Consider the following 17,933-nt stretch of genomic DNA (forward strand, 5'->3'; position numbering starts at 1 on the left):
GGTTTCTTCAGTGCAGGATGGATAAAAAAGGTTGATGCCCAAAGCCAAATAATTGTGATCAATATTAATTTTTCTATAGTTCTATGTGGAATCATCTGTCTTGTCTCTCTTTATTTTTCAAATGACAGATGCGAAGAATATTGACATCTGTCCCAAGAATGGATCACATGTGTTTATTGCTGGGTGTAGTGCGTATTTTCTTCTGGTGGTGGCTTACTGAATCCTTGCTTCACTTCATGTACATTCACGCCATTCAGCATCAAGAAACAATTTTGGAATCTGCGTCCTATTGGATATTAGGTTAGTGCAATGCTTATATTCAATGGAAGGGATAATACATGTCGTTAGTAAAGATATTGTGTTTTATAAGATTTGTAATCTTTCCTTCCATCTGATTGTACTACAAGTATCTAACTGTTTGAAAGTAAATGCTTAAATATCATTCTAAAACAATTATTTCTGAATTGCAAAGGAATATCCTGACAACAGGTTGCTGTAGTGAAATAAATTTCAAAAATTGACAATAGCATTTATTTAGCAACTTTGCAGTGGAACATTCAAAAATCCTTCATAGCACCAGAAGAATGGAAACATTGGGAGTGGGTGAGTAAAGGGAAGATATTTTTAAAGTAGTTGTCATGTTTTTTATTGCATAAAGCAGAAAAAAACTTCCTAAACCAGACAGAAAAAACAGCAATTGGGATTAAAAGGATTAGTTAGATCTACAACATGGGAATGTTTATTGCCCAAGTTTAACAAAGAAAGCAAATTTTTTTTTAAAAACATTTAACAGATGTTTAAATATAAGTGCATAACGGTTATGAAAGTTAGAAAAGATGAAGAAATTGACAAATGTTGTCTTCCTGTGCTCACGAACGAACCACAGATCACTACCTGAATGTGTTGCTTAACATCCACGCTATGTTGTTTGAAATTGGGCATTATGCGGTGTAGATGTTGTGTGAACACCATAATTATGTACTTAAAACTATGTGGGATAGTGTAGTGAACCTGTAAACTTTTTATTTGTAAATAGGGATTCATGTGGGGACCAACATGGGGCTGTGGGGAGCGTGCAAGGAAGTGGGATCAGTTTGGGGACTGACATGGGGTTATGGGCAGAGAGCAGAGCAGTGGGATCAGTGTAGGGACTAACACAGGGCTGTGGGGCAGTGGGATCAGTAGGGGGCCTGATACAGGGCTGTGGAGAGAGATCAGGCAGTGGGATTAGTTGGGATTGATACAGGGCTGAGGGGAGAGAGCAGGGCAGTTAAATCATTTTGGGTATATATAAATTTCCCATAGCTAGCGATCACTTTTTGTAAATTGCTGCGGGCTTGCTTGTGGAAACTGAATAATTATAGGACCACGGACATGTGTGTGGTTGGACGTTGCCCGAATGGATGTTAAGTGGTGCATACCTAAACGTGCCGGACCATTGGAGTTGATGGACCACAGAGCGCTGAATAAGCGAGGTACAACCTGTAGTACTAAATATGTGACTATTTTTAAATGGCAATGAAATATTGACAAGGAAAGTTCCACAATAGAGTGGTGCTTTTGAGTTCCAATTTTTTTTTTGCAGTTTTGTATTGAGTTTAAAAATGGAAAGCTTGGTGAATAATATAAATCCATTTCAGGAAAATAATCTAAATGGGACACAAGCTTCTTTTTTTTTGGTGGATGAAGTTGCGACAGTAGCTCTTCACAGTGATGTAAAAAATAATGGACCTGTTTCATTTTTATTCATGTCTGTTTGATTTAAAAATATACTGCATTGGTTGAACTGAATAGTGGAACAGAATGCTGAAGGATTTGGGGGAACTTCTGTAACATTTAAACGTTGAAAGTGTAGTGCTTTTGAACTTGGCATTCAGAAAGCATTCGTGGGAATGAGAGTGCCAGTTGAATCATGTTGAATTAGCTTCAGAAGAGTTCAAAATTATCTGTCATTGGCAAGGAATGACACAATGTGCTCTCGGCAGCTGAATTAAGGATGTGGCTGTGTCAGGCAAGCTGTCTGGATGACTTGGGAAAACTTGACTTTTGATTATATATTTTTTGGTTTAGGTTTTGAATGCTATAGTGGATCTGCACTTTGTGGTGTATCACTAAATAAGGTACCTATGTACCTTAGTCCATGCAATAGGAACTGTTCAGTATTACCTGAACAATCTAAATGTTGGCCCAGACAGTGGTAACGTGATCTGCCAACAACCATTGTCATCCGCTGCCTTTTACCTTTCCTGACCAGATGTGAATTGTCTGCTTTACTGCTTGGAACAAGGCAGAGCTTTTAATCATGCACTGGTTAAATCCTTCTTGAAAATCTTGGATGGCTCACAAAGCCCAGACCCATTTTTGCCAACTCCCAAAGTCAATATTAAGAAGGAGGTAGACTATTAAAAATCATAATTAGAATTTATTTGTACTTTAAAAGTATTGGAAGCATCGTGAGGAGAACATCAATAGATTTCAAGAAGATATTGAAATGGGCTGTTAGAATGAGAAGTCACACTATAGTTGAAACTGGAAGATAATTTGAAGTTTTACATTTCGTTAGATGAAAGCAATATAAATTGGAGGGCTGATCTAAAATTTTATAGCCACAAAGACTTCAATCCGAATTCATTGTCATGAACGAGTCACAAAATTCGTAGAAACATATAATCTACCTTACAACAATAAATTCAAAAAAAGTGCGTGAAAAGTAAGGCAGAGTCTTTGGTTCACTGATTATTCAGGAATCTGATGGCAGTGGGGAAGAAACTGTCCTTGTGCCACTTAGTGCTCGTCTTTAGGCTCCTGTACCTTTTCCCTGATGATAGCAGAATGAAGAGGGCATGGCCTGGGTGATGGGGGTCTTTGAGGATAGAAGCTGTTTCATGTAGATGTCCTTGATAGAATGAAGTCTGGTGCTCATGATGTCACAGGCCAAGTTAACAACCCTTTGGAATTTATTCTTGTCTGAGCGTTGGCATCGCCATACCAGACAATGATGCAACCAGGCAGAATGCTCTCCACGGTACACCTATAGAAGTGTTTGGTGACATATCCAGTCTCCTCAAGCATCTCACAAAGTATAGCCACTGACAAACCTTTTTTGTGATTACATCAACGGAGGCTCCAGGACAGATCCTTGGAGATGTTGACACCTCAGAATTTAAAGTTCTTGACCCTCTCTACGAGGAGCCCTTGATGAGGACTGGGTCATGTTCCCCTGACTTCCCAACTGAAAAGGGTTGAAGCCTAATGATTCTTGTATGGACTCTCTCACTGCAAACAAAAGCAAATGGACATCTTCGTTCCAGTCCTTCTCATTATCAAAACAATAAGTCCTCATCATGGTTTTGAGGTGAAATGGAACTCTCCAAGGGCCCTTGAGATTCTGGATGATATGCAGATGATGTGATTTGGTTAGTTCCAAATTTATAAACTGTTTGCTGAAACAGCCCCGACATAAAATTACTTCCCTGGTCTGATTTGAATCTCTTTAGGCAAACCGACTAAAGTGAAAAATTTTATGAGCTTTTTACACAGTTTTAACTTTAATATTTCTAAGTGGTTCTGTTTCTGTAAACCTGGAGGATGTACACATGACAGTTAACAAATACTGATTCCCAGCTATTGGGAACACAATCCACAATAATATTGCAAAAGGATTCATCAAAGCTTGAATGGATTGTATTAGAACCACTGGAGGATTCTGATTAGATTTACCCATAACCTGACAAATGTGACATATCTGGCAAAATGTCACAACATCTTAAACTAGGCCAATAGAATCATTTCATAAGCTTATACATAGTTTTTCTTATGCCAAGATGACCACCCAAGGGTGTGCTATGGGCCAAGGTTAAAATTTCACCCCTATTCGCTTTAGCATCTACAACCTGGTGAACAACTGCCTATTCTTCACTAGCATGGATATCAGGTGGTCTCCACTTCCTATCAACATGCCTTCCTTAAACTAATAGCCAAATAGCACTTTTTAAATTTCTTAATCAGAGAGAGCCTTATCTCTCACTTCAGTAAGATTGGGATCTCTGTTCTTCCCTGCTATAAAAACTCTTATTGGGAGAACAAAAATCCCTACACTCATGTTTAACACCAGAACTTTAGACCAATAAAGAAGCAGGTAAAGTCTTTGGCAGGTCATTACAACCTGAGTCCTGTTTTGTACTTGCAGATTCCGGTCCCTGTGAAATCAGTCTGCACGGGCAAGCTTTGTAGCCATAGCTCAATTCACTGTGCAGGCTGGATATTATATCAGAATCTGTCTTTGTCTCCTCAGTGACTGGCTTAGCTGTCAACTGCACCACAGGGACAACTTTACCCTCTGCAAGGCCCTTTCCTAATAACAACAAAACTCCCTCCACTGGTAAAGTTGATTGAATCCCTATTATAACAGGTCCATCAACTAATTCTGATTTCAAAATTATCCTGTGCTGAGTAATGAACTCCAGATTTCTCTCTCTCTCTCTCTCTCTCTCTCTCACACACACACTCATACACACACACACACACACACACACACACACACCTCGAATCAAATTTTTTTCACCCGTGGCAGTCTCATTACCAAACTCCAAAACACTGTCCAACATGAGTGACTGGGCACCTCCAGTATCTCAAAGGATTTTCATTGGCACTTGTGGTTACCCTTCCTTTACCGAAACCAAACCCTCTGACACAAAGTATTTGAATTCATCCCTAGTGTTATTAGCAGGTCTGGAATATTTTTGATTGCTGTGTTTCATCTCTTTGAATACATGCATCTGGCACTGTCTCCTTTTCTTTTTTTTCCCTCAGTACAGAATAATTTGCTATCACGTGAGCAGGTTTCTTACAATAGTGGCAAAGGGGATCTGAAGGTTTTTCTTTTTCTTGTTTCCCTTCATCTTTCCCCCAGCACTACTTCCCAATTTATTTTCTAACTTAATTGGATAGTCCATATTAATCTTTTGGAAGGTCTACTTGGTACAAATTTAACCTTGTGGGTTAAAGCATTCTCATCTGCTACTTTAGCAGATTCCTGCCAAGTTTCCACTCCCAGTGCTGTAGGTTTCTGTGAGGAGCGCTGGACAAAGTGGTGACTCTCTGTTTGCCTTACAGTAGACAAAAGTTAAAGAATTTCATGTATGTTACATTCTAAATGTAGTATTGTGTGACAATACCTTTTCATCTAAATACAACGAGATAGACAACAGACTCGCCAAGGCAAATAGCGCCTTTGGAAGACTACACAAAAGAGTCTGGAAAAACAACCAACTGAAAAACCTCACAAAGATAAGCGTATACAGAGCCGTTGTCATACCCACACTCCTGTTCGGCTCCGAATTATGGGTCCTCTACCAGCATCACCTACGGCTCCTAGAACGCTTCCACTAGCGTTGTCTCCGCTCCATCCTCAACATTCATTGGAGCGCTCTCATCCCTAACGTCGAAGTACTCAAGATGGCAGAGGTCGACAGCATCGAGTCCACGCTGCTGAAGATCCAGCTGCGCTGGGTGGGTCACGTCTCCAGAATGGAGGACCATCGCCTTCCCAAGATCGTGTTATATGGCGAGCTCTCCATTGGCCACCGTGACAGAGGTGCACCAAAGAAAAGGTACAAGGACTGCCTAAAGAAATCTCTTGGTGCCTGCCACATTGACCACCGCCAGTGGGCTGATATCGCCTCAAACCGTACATCTTGGCGCCTCACAGTTTGGCGGGCAGCAACCTCCTTTGAAGAAGACCGCAGAGCCCACCTCACTGACAAAAGGCAAAGGAGGAAAAACCCAACACCCAACCCCAACCAACCAATTTTCCCCTGAAGCCGCTGCAACCGTGTCTGCCTGTCCCGCATCGGACTTGTCAGCCACAAACGAGCCTGCAGCTGACGTGGACATTTACCCCCTCCATAAATCTTTGTCCGCGAAGCCAAGCCAAAGAAAAGAAATATGCTTTCATGTCATTAGGAATGCCCTTTTTAATTTCAACTAATACCAGCTCTCTGTCTGATGTAATCATCATTTTTTTTATGTGCACCATCAGTCAAAGTACACAGTTTTGTCATATGCAAAATCCACATAAGACTGGTTCACAGATTTTTTTTTTTCTGATTTTTTTCTTCTTCTCAGGTTCCTGAATTTTTGCCTATAAGCTTCTGGAACCAATTCATAAGCCTTAAGAATGGCTTGCTTTACAGTCTTATAATCAACAGCTTGTTTGGTTTTAAGGGCAGTGTAAGCCTTTTGGAATTTCCCTTTAATCATGCTTTGTAACAGAAGGGACCCATGGTCTTTTGGCCACTTAAAACTCTCAGCAACTTATTCCTAGTGCTGGAAGTATTTATCAATGTCAACCTCTCAAATGGAGGAACTAACCTAATCTTCCTACTGATCACAAACCTCTTGCTAGGACCAGAAGGTGGAACTCCGTTTTTCATCTTTTTTTCAAACTGCCTTTGCTTCTCTACTTCATCCCATCTACGTTTTTATAATTCTAACGCAAATACTCGTAGCTCAAACTGTCTTTGCTTCTCCGCTTCCTCTAATCTACATTTTTTTTAGCTCAGTCTGTTTCAGTGTTAACTGCTGTTCAAGAGTTTTACTCTCAGTAACTTCCCCACTGCTATATAGTATGGTTTTATAATCCCCCTGATCTCCGCCTTTTTATAGACAGTTTTATCACAACAACCTGTACCTGTAAATTAAAGATGGCACCTTACAGTGATGACTCTTTGCATGTAGCTCTGACAGAAATTATCAAATGTTCCCATTCAGAACAATTAAAATTCAACTCTAGAAGCAGAACCATTAAATCAAACTTACCCCTGAATAAGGATATCTTAATGTTGCTGGCATACCTCAGAAATGGAAGAATCGACAGTCTCCATCAGACCACAGCCAGCGCTCAAACAAGTTCAACACTGCAGGAGTTTTAAACAGTCAGCGATCAGCCCTTTAAGCTTCACGAGAGTTGCAAACAGCAGGCGCACAATCCATTTAAACATAGAGGGATATTTAAAGGGGAACTACTGGAATTATCAGCCGTAGACCCACAGGCCTTATAAAGAAGACTCGATCACATAGATGCAGAGGGAGGCTACAGGTTAAGATAAGATCCCGGGCCCTATCCTCCTGGTCAATGTACAATCCTTGAAGAACAAACTCAATGAACTACAAGCCAGACTTCAACATCAGAGATATCAGGGAGTGCTGTGTGATGTGCTTTACAGAAACATGTTTAAGCTTGGACATTCTGGACATGGCACTACAGCCATAGGTGCACCCTGCACCTCCCTGACCGACAGTGGTGTTAGCAAAAATCAGTGGAGGCAGTGTTTGTGTCATCATCAGTTCATCGTGGCGCACAGATGTGATGGTCATGCCCTCGTCCTGATTCCCCAACCTGGAGCATCTGGCGATCAAGTGCCATCCATTCTACCTGCCGAGGGAGTTCACTGTCATCATCCTGGTCGCATTGTACATTCTGCTCCAGGCTAATGTCAGGCTGGCACTGGAGGGACTGAGCACTGTGATTAAAAGCCATATGATAGCACATCCTGATGCCTTCCTGATCATTGTAGGGTCTTCAATCAGGCCAACCTGAAGAAGTCTCTGATAAACTACCACCAGCACATCACATGCGAGGCTAGGAGGAGCCAACACATTCGACCACTGCTGCACCACTATGAAATAAACCTATCAAGCCATACCATGTCCCTACTTCAGCAAGTCTGATTTCCTGCCTGCACTTCTACTCCTGGCATACCAGTAGTGAAGATGGCGAAAGTCTGGTCGATGAAAGAGCGTCTGCAGGACTGCTTTGAATCAGTGGACTGGAACATATTCAAGAACTCATCCATAGACTGAATGAATATGCAATAGGTGTCACTGACTTCATCAAGACCTGCATGGACGTGTGTACATGGTATGCACACATACCATGTGTTCCCCAACCAGAAGCCCTGAATGAATCAGAGGATTTGCAACCTGCTGAGGGCGAGATCAAGGGCATTTAAGGCAGGGGATCAGATCTCAACAAGAAGTCCAGGTACGATCTGTGGAAGGCCAACTCTGAGGTAAAGTGGCAATTCCGGAGGAAGCTACAGACAGATACATGCCAGGTATAGAAGGAAGTGCAAGCCATTACAGCCTACAAAGCGAGGGCTATATATGGCTGTGATGCTACTCTTACCCGATGAGCTGAACACCTTCTATACCTGCTTTGAGAAGGAGAACCCAACATTGCCTAATAGAATCCTTGCAAAGGCTGAGGACTCCATGATGTCTATCTCTGAGGATGACGTTATAACATCATTCAAGAGGGTGAATGCTCTTAAGGTGTTAGGCCCTGAATCCATATGTGTGTGGTAGGGTACTGAAAATCTGTCCCAACTAACTAGCCAGAATATTCATGGACATTTTCAACCTCTCACTGCTGCAGTCAGATGTTCACATCTGTTTCAGATGGGCATCAATCATCCCAGTGCCCAAGAAGAGTAGTGTGAGCTGCCTCAACGAGTATCACCCAGAAGCACTAACTTCTACTGTAATTAAATGCTTTGAGAGGCTGGTCATGGCCAGAATTAACATGGACCTAAGTAAAGATCTGGACCCACTGCAATTCATCCATCATCATAATCGCTCCACAGCAGATGCAATATCACTGGCTCTTCACTCAGCTCTGGATCAGCAACACATACATACTGCTCCTCAATGACTATACCTCAGCCTTCAACACAATTATTCCCTCAGTGCTAGTCAAGAACTTCAAACTCTGGGCCTCTGCCCCCCCCCCCCCCCCCCACCCCCTGCAACTAGATCCTTGACTTCCTCATTGGAAGACCACAGTCAGTATGAATTGGAAACAATGTCTCCTCCTCATTGATTATCAACAGGAGCACACCTCAGCAATGTGTGCTTAGCCCACTGCTTTACTTATTATACACCCATGACTGTGTAACCAGACACAATTCCATTGCTACCTACATATTTGCCGATGACACCACAGTTGTTGGCAGAATCACAAATGGCAATGAGGAAGTATATTGGAAGGAGATAGATCAGCTTATAGAGTGCAGTCAGGCCAACAACCTTGTACTTAACATTAGAAAACAACTTCAGAAGCCTTGAAGTGGAAAGAATAAATAGTTTAGTTCTAAGGAATAAAAAGCCACAGTGACTTGACCTGAGATAAGCATCTTGATGCAATTGTCACAAAAGCCCACTACTGCCTCTACTTTTGCAGCGTGATGAGGGAGCTACTCTACTCCAAGATTGGAAGAAGCTATAGAAGGTAGTGAATGCAGCTCAGAGCACAAGTTAAATTACCCTCCCCTCCATACATCTCTTGCTGCCTAAGAAAGGCAGCCAACATACTGAGGGACCCTTCACACCCATTGGGAAGAGTTAAAAATGTGAAAGTGTGTGAAAGATGCTTAAAGACCATTTTCTCCCTGCAGCCATCAGACTCCTGAATGAACCTCATAACAGTACTTGGTACTGGCGTTGCTTGGTACTAATTGATTTTTTTTCTTTGCAGCTCTCAACTCTAAATTCTGCTCTTCTGCTATATACAGCTTTATAACCTGTTAAGACTACTCCTGGATGAATCCTTCTCATTCTACTAGGTATAATAGGACAAATAAACTAAGCCACTGAAAATCAGCAAAAGCTATAACTCGTGTAGTATACTGCACCACAAGCGATAGAATATAAAATGTTCTCAGAAACTGCAAAAAAAAATTCGATAGAGTACAATGATTATAGACTCTGTACTCTTAACATGCTTGCATGGCTTTACCTTGTAATGTAACTATAGCTTCAACTTGTACATACTTCTCTTTAACTTGGACTCTGAATACAACTCAACATGATAATGACACTGAGAAGCTAGTTCCCATCTATAGAGCTGAGCAGTCTTGTTTGTGGTTCTTTGCTAATTGCCTTCACAATTTTATCCATAATCATGTCCATGAAAACTAATAAGCGATCTCCTCAATATTTATATCCAAATAAGCCCATGTGTCCATGAATTGCTTAGGTCCTTGTCCTCTGTTTTCACAAAAACAATGTTCAAAGGAGGAAGAAGAAAGGTGAAAAAGCACCTCATTCTTGTGAGCACTTGTTGGTTGATGTTGAAATTCTTGGATTGTCATCCCCTGAGTAACTTTGGGGAAAGGAAATGAGTAAATTGTGTCTTTGCAATACCTGGATAGCATGCAAACAAAACTTTTCACTGTATCTTGGTACACTTGGCGATAAACTAAACTAAATTTTATCCAAGATTTATCCAAAGGAGACTGCAGAGAATCTAGACTCGCACACAATATTTTTAAAATCTAGTTTGTATATGAATGTCTGTGTATGAAAACAATTTTTTTTTAAATATTGTTTGTGCATGAATGACTCCTTTTGCAGATTCCAGTTATAAAAGCTGTATATAGATATGATTTTGCGAGATAAATTGGGACAGGTTTTTTAGTGTAGGTCACATACAAATACTTCAGAGCAGATCTCATTTAAAATACTGGAGCTCTGCTCAAGCCAAATATGCCGGTTCCGAGAGCCTTTCCAAAAACTTTGAAGGGTGCCAAAGGGACCTCATTAATGGATTGTTGTTTTGAAAAGCAACAGATGAAAGAATTCGTCGGAGCCACAGGCTGTCTGAGTGCAGTTTGCTGTTCTAAGAGGGTTTTGCAAGCAGAGAGAGAGTAAACCAGGCTTTTCTCAGAGAGAGAGAGGGAGAGAGAATTCAGTTCAGCAGCAACAGCTGGGACTGGAACAGGACAAGCTGGCAAGCTTGTGGGAAAACCCCATTTTGAAGACGGGTTGAGAGTTCTTAGTTCAGCCTGGTCTAAGCCATTGTAGTCCATATAAAAGGAGATGGCTGGCTGCATAATGTTTCACTTGAAATAAGGGAAGCAAAAAGTAACTCTGTGGTGACCTGAAGGAAAGAAGTTATCTGGAAAACCCTGATGGGGCAAGTGTTTTCAGCAAGACACTGATGTGGCTGATTAGAAGGGATCAGTTTGTGTCCAACAAACAACAAATCTCTCTCTGAAAACCAACAAGAACCTTCCTGAATGGTAACTATTTACCTTTCAAGCACCAAAGCCTGGTAAACTTCATAAATGTTAAATTCTGTGAATTTGAAGGAGTAAGAAGTGAAATTGGACTGTGAATTAAAGAACTTTTCTAAACTTACACGTGCATTTAGAATTAGAAGGGGGTTAAATTAAGTTAATTAAGTTTATAGTGATAGAATTTGATCCTGTTTACATGTTTAAAGATAATTAAAAGCAACTTTTGATTAAGTAACCATTTGTCTTGGTGAATTTCTATTGCTGCTGGGTTTTGGGGTCCTCTGGGCCTGTAACACTATAGAGACTTCACAAGTAGGTGTTAATTGGACATGCTGTGGAGCAATAGATTATTGTTTTGAAAGCAACAGATGAACGGACTCAGAAGTTTGGGTCTGATTCCGCAATCTGTCTGGTTGCAGTTTGCTGTTCTAAGGTGGTCTTGTGGTTTTGCAAGCAGAGAGAGGGAGGAGACCAAACAGGTTTCCTCTAAGGGAGAGAGAGAACACTGGTTTCTTCAGTTATGTCAAGCTGGCATCTTGTTCGAACCCCATTTTAAAGACAGGTTCCGAGTTCAGCCTGTTGAAAGGCTGGCTAGAGTGTCACCTGAAATAAGGAAAACAAAAGGAACTCTTTGACCTGCAGAAGAAGAGGGTATCATTTGGAAAACCCTGATGATGCAAGTTTCTTTGGCAAGACAATGAAGTGGCTGATTGGAGGGAATCAGTTTGCGTGTGTCCAACGAGCAACAAATCTCACTGAAACCAACAAGAACCTTCCTGAGCAGTAACCAATGACTTATAAGCACTAGAGCTTGGTGAAAATTCATAAATGTTACATTCTATGCACAGTATAAGAATTGCCTGAGACCAGTGAACTTGGAAAAGTGAGATTGGATTGTGAATTAAAGAACTTTTCTGAACTTGTACACATTACAGACACATGCGCTTAGAATTAAAAGTGATAAGTTAGAGTTTGATACTGTTTTTGTTTAAAGAAAATTAAAGCAACTTTTGTTTAAGTAACCATTGTCTTGGTGAATTTCTATTGCTGCTGGGTTTTGGGATCCTCTGGGTCTGTAACACCTATCTCACTAATTAATTATTGGTCAGGTTTATAAAATATCGAGCTTGAAATTTGAATTTGGAAACTAGTTTTTAAGCCATGATCAGCTGAAGTGTGGTAGCTTAAAGGATAGCCTGAGAGATTGATCATTATTAATATTTGGTGTTTACCATTTATACTTATGTAAAAGTCCAATTTTATTGACCCATTTTTTAATGTTAAATTTATGGTTGACTTTTGAGGGGCTGAAATTCACAAAATACCATATCATTAGTAGGTCCAAATCATTTCTAAATGAATAAAGAACAAGAACACAATGAATTTAAGTAGTAATAGAGTCTGCACATCAAAATACACATCCTACCACAGGGATGTTGGGATTGTGGTAAATATCTGCATTGTTGGAGGCATCAGGAGCTCCGATCTGGGAAATCTGGATCGAAGGTGTTGGGAATACCAATTGGTGGGCTGCCATGAACATGGACTTCCGCCTCACCCAAGGTGTCGGGTGTTCTGATAGGTGGGGAGCCAGGAGCTGATGTGTGAGTTTGGCGTCAGGAGCTCCGAGTCAGAAGATGGCCAGAGCTGAGATAAGAAACTAGGGTGGACTTTTACACGAGATATGGAAAATTCCAGAATTTTTGGCCAAACTTGGGATGTTGACATGAGATCAACTTTTACATGAGGATATATGATATTATACAAGGTTTATTATAAAGAAATATTTGTCTTTGTCTCAAAATAGGTTTCTTTGGTCCATTTTTAAAAGATTGGAACTACTGCATGAAAAGGAAGTGAAATCCAATCCTGATCACAATGAGATATGGGTTATTATGTCCCTAGCTTTGCTCTGTTAACCAAAAGTTATCAAAATCTCTGCTGTCCATCTCTACACTGCCATCAAATCCCATTCATTCTAACGTGTTCTGGGGCTAAATGTCATTTGATAACATTCCATTCAAATAACTTGAGACATTTTGCTTTGTTTAAGGTGAGATAAAAATACAAATGTTGCAATTATCTAATTAGATTTTTGGGAAATGAACAGTTAAAATAGAAATAATTGGTATTTCTTTCTTTCCAAGGAGGTCTTGCGTTTGCTCATACTATGTTCTTCTATCTAAAATATCTGCTGCTTTATGGCATTCCATCAATCATCATGTATCTGGATGGCATTGAACCACCAAGATTGCCGAGATGCACCAGTAGCCTATACAGTTTCACAGGAACCTGGAGGTAAATAGTACAGTTTTTATTTTGTCAAAAGTAAAAGTTAAAAATATTATAGTATTCACCTAGGGGCAGTTGTCACATTCACTTTTGTTTCTTTAAAGTTAGGCTGGATCAGCCATAATGGAAAGTACAATTAAATATCATTAGGTGTATGTGAAAACTAGCCCAGATGACATAAAAATTGACATTGATCCAGATGAGAAAAAAAATAGACAAAGAAGCTTTAAGGAACTAAAGGAAGGGTTAATGAGGCAGATACTTATGAAGGAATTCTGTAGCTTAGAGTCCTGGCAGCAGAGAATTGGGAATGGTGAATTAAACTGGGATTCTGAAGAGGTAAGAATATAGTGAGGGTACAGAGTAGGAAGAGGTAAAACCCTAGAAGTTATTGGGAAAAAAATGCTTTTGGTAATTGTTAAAAATCCAAGGAAGGAAAGTGAATCAGTTTTGAAATGTGAACATAAGAAAACCACAAAAACAAAGATGACAAGAAGTCACCTGGTCTCTGGAAAGAAAATTAAATATTGGAATGTGGAGATGATTGGAGAGGATGAATAGAGGGATTAAGGTATTGGAGATCATAGGGCAGGAAAGAGATGCAGCAAGTCAAATCAAGTTTATTATCTGATTGTACTGCTACAACCCAACGAATTAGTGTTCTCCTGTCCTCTGTGCAGACACACATCCAGACATAACATACATATAGACAAACAATACATATGCAGGATAAGTATTTTATCTATAAAAAGAAATAAATATTGTTTTGAACTAATGAGAGTCTGAGGGTTCGTGTGAGCTATCGCGGATGGTTAGTGTATGTAGATCTTATGCATGCAATGCTTGAGGTTTACTTATGGTTTGATGATTTACATATCTTCCTATTCTATCATAGAATATGCGGGTTGCTATTAAGGCCAGTATTAATGTCCATCCCTAACTAATGATTAAAAGATTATTTCAAAGATTTCAATTAAGTATAACAAAGTTTTTCTGTGGAGTTGATTATTTGGGTGCAAAAGACAATGGGAAATTGCATTTCTTGTGAGCTAATTTACTTTTAGTTTGAAAGAGAATTGTTGACAATTTATACAAAAAGGAAATTTTGCTTGAAGCCTGAAATAGAAACATAAAATGTGGAAATATTCAGCACCTCTGGAGAAGGAAACTAATTTAGTTTCAGGTCAGTGATCTTTCATTGGAGTTTACAGCTATTTTTAAAATTTGTGCTGCTATAAAGAAGGATTCTAAAAGTGTTAATAACACTTTCAGTTATGTGAGCTTGGGATTAGTCTTGATCATGCCATTAAATTCCTTTTTGTTGATTTTTCACTTGTGTATGTATTGCTTTAATGACTTGACTGTCATGCACAGGGCATAGGCAGCCAGCTCTCTCTTGGCCAATACTCTGCTGTGACTAAGATTTACGAATTCAGAATCATGCACTCAATTTAGCTTGTTCAGCCAAACCTTTTGTATCACTAGGCATTTGTTTACTTTTGTAAGAGCTGCATAGTAATTACATTTAATGAAGATTCCAAAAGTAGTAGTTGACCTGACATTATATTGCCTTTAACTCTAATCCATCAGTATCATAAATATACCAGGAGCATCTAAACTGGCTTCCATTTATCTTTTCAGATTTCTAGGAAATGGGCAATCTCTTGGAGACTTTTTAAAAGCTGTTCATTTAGATTTAAATGATAAAATCATAAAATATTAGCACAACTCAAAACGGTCAACCAGTTTACCCATCTCGGCTGCACCATTTCATCAGATCCAAGGATCGACAACGAGATAGACAACAGACTCTCCAAGGCAAATAGCGCCTTTGGAAGACTACACAAAAGAGTCTGGAAAAACAACCAACTGAAAAACCTCACAAAGATTAGCGTATACAGAGCCGTTGTCATACCCACATTCCTGTTCGGCTCCGAATCATGGGTCCTCTACCGGCATCACCTACGGCTCCTAGAACGCTTCCACCAGCGTTGTCTCCGCTCCATCCTCAAAATTCATTGGAGCGACTTCATCCCTAACATCGAAGTACTCAAGATGGCAGAGGCCGACAGCATCGAGTCCGTGCTGCTGAAGATCCAGCTGCGCTGGGTGGGTCACGTCTCCAGAATGGAGGACCATCGCCTTCCCAAGATCGTGTTATATGGCGAGCTCTCCACTGGCCACCGTGACAGAGGTGCACCAAAGAAGAGGTACAAGGACTGCCGAAAGAAATCTCTTGGTGCCTGCCACATTGACCACCGCCAGTGGGCTGATATTGCCTCAAACCGTGCATCTTGGCGCCTCACAGTTCGGCGGGCAGCAACCTCCTTTGAAGAAGACCGCAGAGCCCACCTCACTGACAAAAGACAAAGGAGGAAAAACCCAACACCCAACCCCAACCCACCAATTTTCCCCTGCAACCGCACCAACCGTGACTGCCTGTCCCGCATCGGACTTGTCAGCCACAATCGAGCCTGCAGCTGACGTGGACTTTTACCCCCTCCATAAATCTTCGTCCGCGAAGCCAAGCCAAAGAAGAAAGAAAGATACAAGTACAATATACAGACGCACCAAAATTCTTTTTTGCTGGAGTCACATTGTATGCACAATCCACCGACACTAATCTCAATTAAATTTCCACAATGTGCCATGAGACAAAAAAAATTTAAAAAAAAAGGATAGATACATATTCACAGTACAGATCTTTTGATGGTCCTGGAGTAGTATTTGGTTCCAATGCCATTGGTGCTCTATGGTTAGCAAGGGATTACTGAAGATAGTTTGTGAGTGGGGTTTAAAAAAAAGTTTGAGAACCATTGGGCTCAGGTGTCAAATCCTCCAGAAACAATGAACATTTTGGAAGATAATGGTGTCTGTCTCAAAAGATTATACTGATCTTAAAATGAATGTTTCCTTATTTGTGGTTAGCAAACTGTAATTTCAATATAATTTATTGATGGAAGTGAGAGCATTGATTTAAAAAGGATGCTTATGGTCAAGTTGAAACTGGTTTGATTTCATTTAATTTCATCAATACTTTTTTAATTGACCTCTTCAAAGAGAACATTGTTAATCCATCAACAAGGCGTGACGAATTGTCCTTTGATATCACAATGGGTCTCCAATTACCTCATGCTAATCCAATGTCAGATGCTTGCTCTCAAATACCTTCTAATGATCACTCCTCATCCAGAACAGATGGGCTACAAACAGCATACACAGCTGCTGGCCTTTTGAGTCAGCAAATCTTTAAAGAGATACCTTGATTGCCTGCTTGGGCAATTGTAGCTGCCTCAGCTGAAAATATCAATGCATTTCAGTTTGTTGTGCTCTCCAGTCAAGTGGTTGGCAAAAAAACAGCAGTGTTTTGTTCCTTTTCAGTGGCTGACTTCAGATGAATCTGTGCAAGTAGAATTCTCTGGCTCCTTAGGCAGAACAAATGCACATGTAAGGATTGGTGCAAATTTGATCATTTCGACTCAATGCTGACAATGCAAAATTAATTCATTTTAATTTAAATGCATTCATCCCTGCCACTGAGCATATTTCTCTGAACTCAATCCCATCTTTTTGCTATCCCTTCTTGTTCTATCTTTTTTCCAATCCCTTGAATCTGCCTTTTTCCCTCATTTGGCCTTTTAATCCATCTACTCTCCTCCTGCCACTTTGTTTTTTATGACCCACTGTCATCTGCACCCAAATCATCCTCTTTTCCATCTTTTATTGTTTTTCTGACAAGGCTTCCATTCTACCTCGCTCTGGGATTGGACTGCTGTTCTCTGCGATAATGGTGCAAAACCTTCTTGGGAAAGGAAGTGTGGGCTTTGTTATTATCCCTGTTGTTTTTCAGACAATTTGGTCACTCCCAACACTCCACAGACTGGTCTTGGTTTTCTACTTTATCTGTGGACCAGGGCCTTGGCCAGAAAGTCATTCCAACTCTGCATGCGACAGACAGGATAGTAGAGTTTTCCAGCATTTCTGTACAGCTCTTGAGAGAACCTTTTGCATTGGCATAGGGGCATTTGTCAGGATTGACATTTGGAGTTTTCCAATGCAAGCTTTAGCTAGTGTCATTGCTACACTATAGGACATTATAAATAAGCATGCAATTCCCATCAGACGCTTTATGTTGTCACACAAGTTCTGGGCTGATTGTTAAGTGAACTATAGAAGTTTCAATAATTTAGTAAAATATCTCCAGAGTGATTCTTGACGTTCATTCCGCTCTAAATTTATTTGAATTCTTGCTTTTCCCTCTTTAGGGAGTTTGATGTTGGACTGCACCGCTGGCTGGTTAGGTGAGCTACCACATTTTAATTTTTATCTTCTCTTGGTTGATAAATTTCTTTTTCTCATTTTACATAATTGAGTCAAGGGAATTGTGGATTACTTTCTGTCCCTTACTTTTTATGCTGCACTTTATGTTCAAACAAGCAAAAAATAACTAATTTTAAAATCAACAACACATTAGAATGGTGGGTATAAGTGGTATAAACAAGAGGTTTTCTATTTTCATGTTATGCAAAAAAAAAAATTAATGCAATTTTCCATTAAATGTAA

At 40.1% G+C, this 17,933-nt stretch overlaps 1 protein-coding gene across 23 annotated transcripts in view; it reads left to right on the forward strand.

Moving 5' to 3' along the window:
* Positions 1–17,933, forward strand: part of hhat (hedgehog acyltransferase) — a 210,601-nt gene that overhangs the window by 40,625 nt on the left and 152,043 nt on the right. For all 23 annotated transcript variants that reach the window (XM_069931195.1, XM_069931184.1, XM_069931185.1 and 20 more), the window contains 3 exons: positions 129–300; positions 13,226–13,376; positions 17,636–17,671. In XM_069931195.1, coding sequence (XP_069787296.1) covers positions 129–300; positions 13,226–13,376; positions 17,636–17,671 — 359 coding nt within the window. The remainder of the gene's footprint in view (positions 1–128; positions 301–13,225; positions 13,377–17,635; positions 17,672–17,933) is intronic.

Source organism: Narcine bancroftii, chromosome 4 (assembly GCF_036971445.1).
Source record: "Narcine bancroftii isolate sNarBan1 chromosome 4, sNarBan1.hap1, whole genome shotgun sequence".
Classification (NCBI taxonomy): domain Eukaryota; kingdom Metazoa; phylum Chordata; class Chondrichthyes; order Torpediniformes; family Narcinidae; genus Narcine; species Narcine bancroftii.